This window comes from Anabrus simplex, chromosome 1, assembly GCF_040414725.1.
Source record: "Anabrus simplex isolate iqAnaSimp1 chromosome 1, ASM4041472v1, whole genome shotgun sequence".
Classification (NCBI taxonomy): Eukaryota; Metazoa; Arthropoda; class Insecta; order Orthoptera; family Tettigoniidae; genus Anabrus; species Anabrus simplex.
In genome coordinates this window covers 248203149-248216715 of record NC_090265.1, presented here as the reverse complement: position 1 = coordinate 248216715, position 13567 = coordinate 248203149, and the positions used below count along the sequence as shown (strand labels likewise).

The 13567-nt window shown below is 37.5% G+C and overlaps 1 protein-coding gene across 1 annotated transcript; it reads left to right on the top strand.

The window, feature by feature from the left end:
• The first annotated feature begins 1095 nt into the window (after nucleotides 1–1095).
• On the top strand, nucleotides 1096–6915 carry LOC137498488 (uncharacterized). The gene is made up of 2 exons (XM_068226047.1): nucleotides 1096–1245; nucleotides 5160–6915. Exon 2 carries the CDS (start codon nucleotides 5164–5166, stop codon nucleotides 6436–6438), a length of 1275 nt encoding a protein of 424 aa, XP_068082148.1. The 5' UTR covers nucleotides 1096–1245; nucleotides 5160–5163; the 3' UTR covers nucleotides 6439–6915.
• Nucleotides 6916–13567: the final 6652 nt, after the last annotated feature.

Genomic DNA, 13567 nt, shown 5'->3' with positions numbered 1-13567 from the left:
AAACGGGACGCAGTGTCATGTTTATGATGACAAGTATTAGAAATGGGAAAGTTATTTTATGAGCATAGGTTTAAGGGCGAGAAGTCAAGTTCATGTTAATAAATATTGCCACGTGCATAGTGTGGGATTTGAGATACATGGGGGAGGTGGTAGCACCAATAGTAAGCCAGTAAGGCTTTATCTGAGAGGAGGGGAGAACCTCATATCATATTGCTAGTCCCTTTAAATACGTATGTAATTGAAGGAACAAGCGTCTTATTGCATTAGTCTTCGCTTTGGGAGCCTTGCCTTCCGCTCACGTTAGAGGGTTGCGATCAATTCTCCAAGCGGTCTCGCTACTTAGAATATTTCTTAGTAGATCAGGTTGAACGGTGGTGCTAACACTTGGTATTCACCATTCATACTTTGATTCTCGACTTAAGCCCGAGTTCTTCTGGGTTTTATCGTAGTTGGCAACTTAAAGCTTGAGGAATCTCTGTGAGATTTCACGATACTCTGTTTTTAACATCGCTTAGCATTTCAGTGGGACTCTAATGCTTTAGAGTCCACTTGCATTTACTTGGAGTAGCCGTTCTGAGGAAGGCTAGTTCCAGTACGTCACAATACGTGACCGACTTCAATTGTACGTGTATATTCTTTGTACATCATCTGTCAATATACGCACATATATAGGAAATCATATGAGTTTCAACTCTTAACAACCAACTTACCTAACGCCTATAAATTACCATCTTATATCCCTTTCGTTTTTAGTACTGTTGTTAGCCATCAGGTGATTCCACTCACCGCTCGGCGTCTCACCTGTTGGCCGGGATACGACAGGAGAAGAAAAACTGGTGTCAGTTTTGTGGGGTTGGTCCTGAGTTCGACGTCCATCCAGGGTTGTTTAACTCTTAACCAGGCGTTGGTGGTTTCCTAAGCGGCTGTCTATCCTAGTAGACTGAGGGGCGGTCGGAAGAAAGAAGAAGAAGTCCGGAGGCTGTCTATCCTAGTAGACTGAGGGGCGGTCCGAAGGAGAAAGAAGAAGTCCAGCGGCTGTCTATCCTAGTAGACTGAGGGGCGGTCGGCAGGAGGAAGAAGAAGTCCGTAAGCAGACAGAGAGCAGAACCAAGAAGGCGCAAGGGCTGGCCCACGGAGTAGCAGAGGGATTCATAGGAGTCCAAGGAAGGAAGACGCAATCGACCCGGCGTACCTGCACGTCGTCAGCTCACCATCAGCACGCAGTAGAAGACCAAATATTGTAAGGTAAGCCAAACTCAAAATCAGTATGTCTAATTCTGAAGTGGGAAGTGCCAGTGATAATTCAGATAACAATTATATTAATATCAATCAAGCGTTCAAGTTAATCGGAGATCCTTTTGACGGGAGAAATCGGAGTAGGTTGAAAGAGTTCTGTGCAAATGTAGATTCAGCAATAGAATTTGTTCAACCGGATGAACATCCGCTGTTTTTTTAAATATGTTCTTACCAGAATAACGGGTGAAGCTAGAAGCAAGTTATTAGTAAGACAGGATGTTACGAGCTGGCCAAAAGCGAAGGCAGCTTTGTTTGAAAATTATGGAGAGCGTAGGACTATTGATCACTACGCATGTAAAATGTTTAAAGCACAGCAAAATAAAGATGAATCTGTAATAGCTTGGGGTTCGAGAATGGATGCAATGGTAAGCGAACTTAAAGAAGTTGCCACGGCGAGAGTCGAACCGGAGGCAAAAGTTCATAGAGCGAATTTAATAGGAGAGTTAGGGATATCATGTTTTGTACAAGGATTAATTGATAAAAGCATTCAAACGATTGTCCGTAGTAGGAACATTACGGATGATTTCGGTTTAGCAGTTGAGGTAGCGGCCCAAGAAGAGTCGGCCGTACTCTCAAGTAAGGAAAAGCACGGTGAATCAGTTAGGAGAGATAAATATTGTAGTAATTGCAATAAGAAAGGACATTCGGCATCCTCATGTTTTCTTAAAATGCGACCAAAAGAAGTTAAGGCAATAACGTGTTACAATTGTAATAAGGAAGGGCACTATTCACGAGAGTGCAGAGTAATAGTTTGTAAACGTTGTAAGAGAACAGGGCATGTAGAGAAAAATTGTAAAAGTAGTAAACCGCAGCAATTCACTAATTACAAGGGTAAAGGTTACGAGAACAAGCAGGCGGAAAACTAGAACAGGATCATGACGCAAGGCCGGTTATAGGTCCTAAAAGTGTTCACATAGGCCAAGTACACAATAAGTGTAATAACAATGAAGGGACAGTTTTACTATCTATAAATGATGTACACGGACCTTTTCGATTTTTAATCGATACAGGCTCAGAAATAAGTATAATAAAGAAACAATGCGTACCGAAGGAAATAAAGATAGATACAAGTGATAGATTAAAATTGCTAGGAGTTAGCAAAGGAACACTATTCACGTGTGGAACCGCGAAGGTAACTTTGGGATCATCTCAATGCAAATTGCATGTAGTAGATGATGAATTTCAGCTGTCACAAGACGGATTGATAGGTAGAGATTTATTGAAAGATTCGGTAATTAATTTCACGGAGGAATTCATCGAAGTAAATGGTGATAAACATAAAATAGAAATTAGAGAAGCTAAAGCAATAACAGTATGTCCGAGAACGGAAACTATATATGACATAGGACAAGATGAAATTGCGCACGTAATGAAAGTAGAAAAAAGTGACGCACAAGAATGTTCACAATCGAGAACTCGAAGATTAATCGAACTAATTAGGGCAGATCATATGCTAAAGTGTGATAGAGAAAGGATATTTGAAATATGTTCAGAATGTAATGATAGATTTTATTTAGATAGAAAATTAAACGAGATTACGATCGGTAGCATGTACCCTATACCAGGTACTACGGAGTTAAGTAACTCAATAGGGAAAGCGAATTATTTCTCGACAATTGATTTAGCCAATAGCTATTATCAAGTTGAAGCAGAGGAAAAGATATTGAAAAGATCACATTTTCGGTATTAGATAGGCATTTGATATAAATGTATGCAAATGACGTTCATACGATTAATTAGCAGGAGTAAATGGAACTAAGTGTTTATGCTAATTATATTACAAAAAAACCCAGTATTTTCAGCATTATATCGGAATTTTTGATATAAACGTATGTCAGTGACGTTCATGTGATTAATGACAAATGTGTCAGCGGAAGTAAGTGAATTAAATGTTTATTAAATGAAATTAAATTATATGATTATTTTGAGATTCAGTAAAATAATAATAATAATAATAATAATAATAATAATAATAATAATAATAATAATAATAATAACAATAATAATAATAATAATAATAATAAATGATCGACGTTTTTGAGAAGTTAAGAGAGATTTTCTCAACCCACGACCACGAAACAACTTAAGGGATTTTTGGGATTATCGGGATATTACAGACGTGTTATACCAGATTATAGCAAAATTGCTAAACCACTGTATGAACTTTTAAAGAAAGAAGTAGACTATAAATGGGAAACTAAACAAGAGGGAGCATTTCAGACTTTAAAGAATAACTTGATAACGTATCCGATTTTACAATATCCAGATTTCGAGAAGCCGTTTATTGTAACAACCGATGCAAGCAATGAAGCGTTAGGCGCAGTATTGTCGCAAGGGAAGGTAGGAAGCGATTTGCCAGTAGCATATATATCTAGAGTATTGAATAAGGCAGAAAGAAATTATTCAACAACAGAAAAGGAAATGTTAGGAATTGTATTTGCAGTAAAGTATTTTAGACCGTATGTCTTAAGACGAAAGTTCACTGTAGTGACGGATCATAAACCACTTAAATGGGTATTTAATGTGCAAGATCCAACCTCAAGATTGCTAAAATTTAGATTGAAGTTAGCAGAATACGATTTCGATGTTGTTTATAAACAAGGAAAGTTAAATACAAATGCAGACGCACTGAGCAGAATACACAAATTAGATGAGGTTGAACAAGAAGAAGTTTCAGAAATGGAAACAGATGAGAAATTCACAGAGAAATTAACAGAGGATGAAAAGAAAGAGATTATGAAAGAATTTCATGCATCTTTAGTTGGAGGACACCAAGGCATTACACGCACGTATGCTAGGTTAAAAGATTATATTGAGTGGCCAGGAATGAAGAGAGATGTAGAGCAATACATTCGATCATGTCATTCATGTCAAACTAATAAGTTTACGAAGCCAGATACGAAGGCGAGTATGGTTATCACAGACACACCGCAGATTGTGTTTGAGAAAATAGCGTTAGATGTGGTTGGACCACTTCCACTTACACTCGACGGAAACAAATTTATTTTAACGTGTCAAGATCAGTTATCGAAGTACTTAGTAGCAGTGCCAATGAAAAATCAAGAAGCAGAGACAATTGCAAGGGCATTGATGGACAATGTAGTACGAACATTTGGAATACCAAGTGTAATATTAACTGACCAAGGTAGCAACTTTTTGAGCGAAGTAATGAAGAAATTATGTAGATTATTAAATATTAGGAAGATTCATACTGGCGCATTTAGGCCACAGTCCAACGGAAGTTTAGAGAGGTCTCATGCAGTATTAGCTGAATTTTTGAGACACTATGTATGTGGAACCCAAGACGATTGGGATAAGTTCATTTCAATGGCAACTTTTGTATACAATACAACGAAAAGTACGTCAACTAATTTCACACCATTTGAATTAGTATTTGGAAGAAAGGCGAATATACCAGGGACATTGCAGAGAAAACCAAACGAGAAGAATTATAATGAACACGAAAGCTATGTGGAGGAATTAGCTCGAAGGCTTAGAGAAAGTCACGAGGTAGCACGTAAAACTCTAATAGAAACCAAGTTGAAAAATAAAGTCCAGTATGATACAAGAATAAACGAAGTAACGTTTAAGATAGGAGACCAAGTTCTTTTAAGAAATGATTCAGTAAGGCGAGGTCGTAGCAAAAAATTAAGTCCAAACTTTGTTGGCCCGTACACAGTACAGGAAGTTTCAGGAGTGAACTGCGTTTTGAATATGAATAAGCGAGGGAAGCGCGTTACAGTACACAGTAACCGATTAAAGTTATATATTTAAATGAGAAGGAAAATTGTATGTAAATACATTGTGAACAACCAGTAATAAATTATAGGCAACGCAAGGTAACACAAATCTGTTACTTGCAGGTCAATGGCGCTGATAGCAGCGGCGATCGCAGTAATGGCGATATTTACGAAAGGAGGAAAGGCAATTGATTTCCAGCTCCAACCATATGAGTCCACCCCAGGGGTTTATTTCGACAAGCTAGGTGAAGTTCAACTCTATAACACTGAATGGAAGGTAGTAACTTATGTAAATTTAGAAGCGTTAAATGATGCGTATAATGTTGGTAAGAAATACATTCAGAGAACCATGAGATTGTGTTCAGAACTGGAAGTAAATTTAACATATACGTGTGAGAATGAGGTAAAGCTTTTAATTATGCAATTAAATAAAACTCAAAATTTGCGTGAATTAATAAGACAAACAACTAAGACTGAGGAGAAGGAAAATTCAGATCAAAATAGAATGAAGCGAGGAGTTCTTAATTTTGTAGGAAGTATTGCTAAAATTTTATTCGGAACCTTAGATTCGCAGGATGCAGCCTATTATCAAAGTCACATTAAGGATCTTGAATCAGAGAATTTGTCGATGTTAAAAGTCGCGAAAGAACAGATGATTGTAGTAAAAAGTACGTTACAATCAATGAATAGCTCATTGTATGACGTCGCTAAGAACGAAAAAGAATTAAGCGATAATATAGCAACAATACGGGGATATCTGAAGGATGAGACTGAGCAAATAGAAAGCGCATTTAGGAGAACGGAGATTGAAATCGCGGTCAATAGGCATTTAATTGACACGCAAGGATTCTTAGCGCAATTAAAAGATCATTATGAGATTCTGTTAAATGGAATAATGTTGGCTCAAAAGGGAGTCTTACAACCTCAGATTATAAGTCCTAGTGATATAATAAAGTCGTTTTCAAAGGCACAGAATAATTTCCCACCAGGAATGACATTACCTGTTGAGTTGAGACTGGCTTATGGCTATTTAATAACTAGAATAGCAGAGATTGAAGTGTTCATTACTAAAGAAATACTTGGTTACATTGTAAAGGTACCTTTGGTAGATAAGGTAAAATATGATCTTATTAAGGTTATACCATTCCCAACAAGAGTGAATGGTGAGATAGAAAACTTTGTTTTTATTAATAGTGAAAATGAATTTATTCTTTTGGACCAGAACAGGCAAAATTATGTAATGTTAACTGAAAATCAAATTAATAATTGTAAGAGGTTGAATGATAAACTTAAGGTATGCAAACAAGAGTTTGCTATCAAACTAGCTCATTCACATGAGGAATGTGTAGTAAAATTGTTAACAGGGGCACAGGTTATGCCAAAAGATTGTCAAAAAATGTAATTAGAGTACAAGAAGTAATGTGGTTTCCCTTAAGAGAAAATAAATGGATTTATATCGCTCCACAGGAGGTAAAAATAACAGTAGTATGTCAAGAGTTGCACACAAGTGATGCTAAGTTAACAGGTACAGGAATAATAACAATGTTTAATAGATGTACGGCCTTTGGGCCAAAATCAAAAATTCTATCTTCAAATGTAATTAAAACAAATAGTACCAAAGATCAAGGGTTTGTACCTGATCTATTGTTACAGTATGACTGTTGCGATCATTTAGGAATTAACACTAAATTGAGTCAATTGCAGGATGAAGGAAAGATACCGTTGGTAAATGTGCTTCACCATGCAGAGGAATTAAAATTAGCAAGTCATAAAGTAGAGGCAGTTGAAAAATTAATACTTGAACAGGAGGATGAATTAAAGCAAAATCATAAATTGGATAAGTTGAATTTTCTGTCTTATATAGGTGGAGGAACAATTGCTGTTATTTTGTTGTTATTATTATGTTCCTGCTGTTTTTGCAAAAGATGTTGCAAAAGATTTACACTTGCTCATAAACTGTCAGAGCTAGGAGATGAGTGTTGCGGAAAGGTATGTATCCGCCAAACTATAATTAATGGTCCTAACTCACATTGTTCAGACGAGGACGTTACAGTGCACTTTGATAGACAGGAGTATGTAAGAGGTAAGCGCGTAAATGAGCGCAGGGGTAGAAGTATGACAGATCTTACTACTTCCAGTATAGAGCTTAATGAAAGGTCTCTCATCAGAGAGCCAAGGAGGCAATAAAGAGGGAGCGTAACCACATTAGTAAAGTAAAAATTTCAATGACCATTGTATAAGTAATGAATCACTAGTAAGACAGTGTTAAGGCTGTAATGTAACAAATGTAACTTTAAAATTGTTAAAGTACGAAAAAAAAAAAAAAAAAAGACTTGCCAAGGGGCAGAGTCGAACAGGCAACCTTATGTTAAGGTAAAATTTCATGAGACTGGCCTAAGGAGGCACAGTTCGGGCTTGTCGAGGGAGGCAAGACCCAAGCGTCCATTCCTATGAGTTTGGTACGGGTAATGTATCAGTAATAACTGAACAAAAAGTTGTGAGACTGGCCTAAGAAGGCACAGTTCGGGCTTGTCGAGGGAGGCAAGACCCAAGCGTCCATTCCTATGAGTTTGGTACGGGTTATGTGTCAGTAATGACTGCACAAAAATTTGTGAGACTGGCCTAAGGAGGCACAGTTCGGACGTGTCGAGAGAGGCACGGTCCAAGCGTCCATTCCTATGAGTTTGGTACGGATAATGTGTCAGCAGTGACTGCACAAGTTTGCAAGACTTACTCAAGAAGTATAGTCAGGGGAACCGAGTTGCTATTGCAATCTCGAAGCCGGCCATTCCAAGAGTTTGGTACGGAAGTAAAAACCGACCAGAGAAGGCTGGAAGGTAAAGTTGAATGTACTGTGAAGCATATAACTTGATATGTGTTAATTACTGTGAATGTGAAATGTAAATGAGTGATATTAAGTACTGTAAAATGAAAAAAATGAAGTGTTATATGTACTGTGACATATATAAATTGATATGTATTAATCACTGTAAAATGTGAAATGAAAAATGTGAAATGTAAAATGTAAATGAGTTATATCAGTACTGTGAAATAAAAAAATGAAAAGTTATATGTACTGTGAAACATATAAATTGATATTATGTATTAGATGTTAAATCTAAACTGTGTTATATTAAGTACTACATGTACTGTGGAATATATGAATTGAAATGTATTAATGCAATATGGTTTACTGTGAAAAAATATGTTAATTGTAATGTGAAATGTATTATGAACATTAATTGTATGAAGGGTAAGGAGAATTGTATTAATGTCAAAATGTAATAAGTTGAAGTGTATCTATGAAATGTAATGTAATATTGCTAAAATGTAATGTGCTATGTAAGGTACATGCGGTAATTAACCCTGTATGTACGTGTACTCAGGTGGAAACCAGTTGCATGTGTGGCAACTAGTTTCTTTCCTAAGGGGGGAGGTGTCATGTCCAGGGACACGAACCTTCATCAAGTAGCAGCACATAAGTAATACATAGTGATTATTTTGGTAACTCAATCCACTGGCCTTGCTGTCGAAGCAGCCATGTGTTGGGGGTGATATAGAATGACAGTTAAAAACAGAGTTGTGTGAGGTCAAGAGGTCTCACGAGGAAGTCGATACGGACAAATCTAAAAAGTCACGTCCTGTCGTCTGGAGATGGCAAGAAAATGGGGGTAGTTTGAAGGATACGATACTTAAAATTAATGGGCGACCCAATTAAGTGAAACGGGACGCAGTGTCATGTTTATGATGACAAGTATTAGAAATGGGGAAGTTATTTTATGAGCATAGGTTTAAGGGCGAGAAGTCAAGTTCATGTTAATAAATATTGCCACGTGCATAGTGTGGGATTTGAGATACATGGGGGAGGTGGTAGCACCAATAGTAAGCCAGTAAGGCTTTATCTGAGAGGAGGGGAGAACCTCATATCATATTGCTAGTCCCTTTAAATACGTATGTAATTGAAGGAACAAGCGTCTTATTGCATTAGTCTTCGCTTTGGGAGCCTTGCCTTCCGCTCACGTTAGAGGGTTGCGATCAATTCTCCAAGCGGTCTCGCTACTTAGAATATTTCTTAGTAGATCAGGTTGAACGGTGGTGCTAACACTTGGTATTCACCATTCATACTTTGATTCTCGACTTAAGCCCGAGTTCTTCTGGGTTTTATCGTAGTTGGCAACTTAAAGCTTGAGGAATCTCTGTGAGATTTCACGATACTCTGTTTTTAACATCGCTTAGCATTTCAGTGGGACTCTAATGCTTTAGAGTCCACTTGCATTTACTTGGAGTAGCCGTTCTGAGGAAGGCTAGTTCCAGTACGTCACAATACGTGACCGACTTCAATTGTACGTGTATATTCTTTGTACATCATCTGTCAATATACGCACATATATAGGAAATCATATGAGTTTCAACTCTTAACAACCAACTTACCTAACGCCTATAAATTACCATCTTATATCCCTTTCGTTTTTAGTACTGTTGTTAGCCATCAGGTGATTCCACTCACCGCTCGGCGTCTCACCTGTTGGCCGGGATACGACATTCGAATGGCAAACACACTTCAGTATACATCTTAGCTGCAAATGGAAGGACAATAAATATAATTTACCCGGAAGCTCTGTTATATTGTTTTAAAACTTTTTGTACCATCCGCCAACCCGGTACGTCTTAAGAATTGGAGTTACAATATCTTTAAAAATAAAGTAATGTAATTAATGCAATTTATGTAAAAACGATGTGTGTTTGTAAATATTTTTAATCTGAACGATGTGTGTTTGTAAATATTTTTAATCTGATTTTAAATAAATGGTTTAAAAAAATGTAGCTTTTGAATTAAAGAACGCGGGTGAAGCCGCGGGTGCATGCTAATAATAATAATAATAATAATAATAATAATAATAATAATAATAATAATAATAATAATAATAATAATAAGTTTCCGCGAGTGATCTTTTTATTTACTGTTGGTTATATTTAGTTTAAACTATTCTCAAAATCACGTTTGAGGTGTGGACGAGGTGTGGCCTACCACCAAACTTAGATTCCCGAATCGTCGATCGCAACCTGAGGTAAATTAACTTTAATTGTAGTTTTGATTTTATATTTCTCCGTAAGTTCATCTGCCTGTAGGTCAAGATTTATTTTATATATGGTAACGTCACAGGGGTCAATATCTTAATTAGGGAAAATGATAGCGAAAGTTTGTAGAATACAATATCGGCTAACATTTCACAATTAACTACATTTTAGATAGACGTTAATCAAAATATTTTGCTAAAGCAGAAGAAATCAGACACTGTAAAAAATGTAAAAGGTAAAATTGTAAGGGTGATATTACAAATACGGTTGTATTTTCTCAACTACAGATTGTAGAAGTAAAAGTAAAATACGAATCTCCGATCTAGTGAATAAATAACGTGCTGGATGGAAGAAATAAAACGCGCTGACAGTGATATGATGTGCCACATGTTTGTAGGCACTGACCGAGCTACTCGTAAAAAGTTTCCGTCTTCTCAACGGCTACGAAACAAAATATCTTTTATGAAACGGGAAAACATATCTTCAGCAGCTTGTAGTGCCTCTAGAGTGAGATGACAGAGAAATATCACACCATGTCAAGCTTTCTCTCCGTCTCGCGCTTTTGTTGTGGTAATGGAATCTGATACAGCGGGAGCAGAATTCACTTCCTGCCTAAGATACAGTAAACATTGTGTGGGATAATTGCAGTTGAAGGAACTGCCATTAACTCTTCCAGCGATTTCTTTATCTCTTAGCTATAATTCAGATGAGAAATTTGTAATGAAATAAAATTTCTGAGTAAGAACTATGGAGAAACGTATGCTTTCTTCTAATAACTTGCTTTACGACGCACCGACACAGATTGGTCTTATAACGACGATGGCATAAGAGATGGTTAGGAGTGGGAAGGGCTGCCAACAGTGGGGTTCGAACCCATTATCTTTCGAATGAAAACTCAAAACTGAGCGACCCTACCGGCACAGTCAACTCTCTCCTTCCAAAATATTATTATGAAACTCAAGAGTAGAACTGGTGAAATCTTTTTTGTTATGATCACTGTAGATGCACCATTAAAATCAGGAGACTGAGCGAGTTGGCAGTGCGGTTAGGGGCGTGCAGTTGTGAGCTTGCATCCGGGAGATAGTGGGTTCGAACCTCACTGTCGGGAGCCCTGAATATGGTTTTCTGTGGTTTGCTATTTTCACACGTGGAAAATGCTGCTAATTAAGGCCACGGACGCTTCCTTCCCATTCCTAGGCCTTTCCGCTCCCATCGTCACCAAAAGACCCTATCTGTGTCGGTGTGATGTAAATAATCAGGAGAAAGATATTAACAGCCAAAGAAGCTTACAACAATAAATACAGTGCGGTATGTTAGTTGTGGAGACATTTAGATAAGAAGTTTGGGAAGAAAATTGTCAGTATCTTCATTTGAACCAAATTATTGTGCGGAAGTGAAAGTTGGACATGTAGTAAGAAAAGAAATAGTAGACATAGTAGAAATGTGGATATAACGGTGAATGACTTGATCAAAGAGGACAGAAAAGGAAGCGAACGTCGAAGTGTTACAGGAGGTTGATGAGATAAAACAAATTGGACATACTGGAAGAGAGGAAAATAACAAAGCTCAGTCATGTATTGAGGCATAATTAGTTTTAGTGGAAGACCGAGGAAGAAATACTTGGACGATATGAAAAGACGGGTGGGTTTCCGAAATTATTCAGTGCTGAGGATGGTAGCAGAAGACAGGAACCCATGGTTACAGCGACAAGGACTGATTGATTGATTGATTGATTGATTGATTGATTGATTGATTGATTGATTGATTGATTGATTGATTGATTGATTGATTGATTGATTGATTGATTGATTGATTGATTGATTGATTGATTGATTGATTGATTGATTGATATTGTTGTTAAGTGCTTCGCTAGTCACTCTAATTCAGTTAAATTTTTGACAACCCATGAATAAGAATGGGTTAGTCCCGGGAAAGTAGTGATTGTGGCCTAAACAAACGAGGATCCTATTGCACTTCCCAGTCGGGAAAGCACTTTGTTGTTGATATCATTGAAAGCGCCAGGCAATATCTAATTATAATTAAAAAAATTGCCCACCAGAGACCAAATTTCATGTTTGGGTGGTGGTGGTGGTGATTATATTAAGATGAAGTGCAATGGAGAAACTATCCTCTCTCAACACAAATCAGAATGGAAAAAGAAGATGTCCTGCTATTTGAATAATGGAAGTATCGCGAAAATAAGGAGAAAGTCATGAAGGGCATGACAATTGAAGACTTCCTAGAGCAAAGCTACAGTAACATCGGTCGTACTGATAACGTAATAGGAGTTGAACAAATGAAAAATACAGATGAGGAGGCCAGATTTATTTTATGTACAGCCGACGCGATTGTGAGGAAAGGATCTACGTACTTATGAATCAGAAAAATATACGGGAGATAGGAGTTACTTTCCACAATGTGGCCATCTTTGCTGCTCATAAAATGAGCAAAATAAACCATTGAAAAATGAAATGGCGTGTGGCTTTTAGTACCGGGAGTGTCCGAGGACAAGTTCTGCTCGCCAGGTGTAGGTCTTTTGATTTGACTCCCGTAGGCGACCTGCACGTCGTGATGAGGATGAAATGATGATGAAGACTACATATACACCCAGTCCCTGTGCCAGCGGAATTAACCAATTATGGTTAAAATTCAAGACACTGTCGGGAATCCAACCTGGGAACCCTGTGACCAAAGGCCAGCACGCTAACCATTTAGCCATGGAGACGGACAGTAAACCATTAAATCTGTTATATAAACAGTGAAAAAGGATTGAGTCTCTGCACTGAACACATTCACATTCAACGATCAAAAGTGTATGACATAGCCCAAGCATTTGAGTGATGCCGAAATGGAAAAATTAAAAAGAAAATTAACGTCCTGACATTGGTAAGGCTCAAGCCTATCAACCCCTAAATGGGAACTTGATACTACACAACCTGGATATTAACTTTTGGAGCTATTCATTGCTGTGTTTCAAAGGCGAAATACGGGCGTTAACAACAACCGAAAACCACTTTTATCTCCATTCATTCTCAAACATTTTCAAAACAAATTTCGACGGCACCTACACTGAAGCTATTTTCAGGTACAGTTAGCCCATTAGTGCATGATGGGACACCGTTTAAATTATATTTTTGGTTCATTACTAACCTTTAACTTGTTAATTACTTAGTTACAATGTAAATTTTATCTAATTCTTGGACCACTAGAAATGGTACATAGAAGATATGTTCCTTTTTTTTTATAATCTGCTTTATGTCGCATCGTCACAGACAGGTCTTATGGTGACGATGGGAGAGGAAAGGGTTAGGAGTGGGAAGGAAGCAGCCGTGGTCTTAATTAAGGTACAGCCCCAGTATTTCCTTGGTATGAAAATGGGTAACCACGGAAAACCATCTTCAGGGCTGCCGATAGTGGGGTTCGAACCCACTATCTCTCGAATGCAAGCTGAT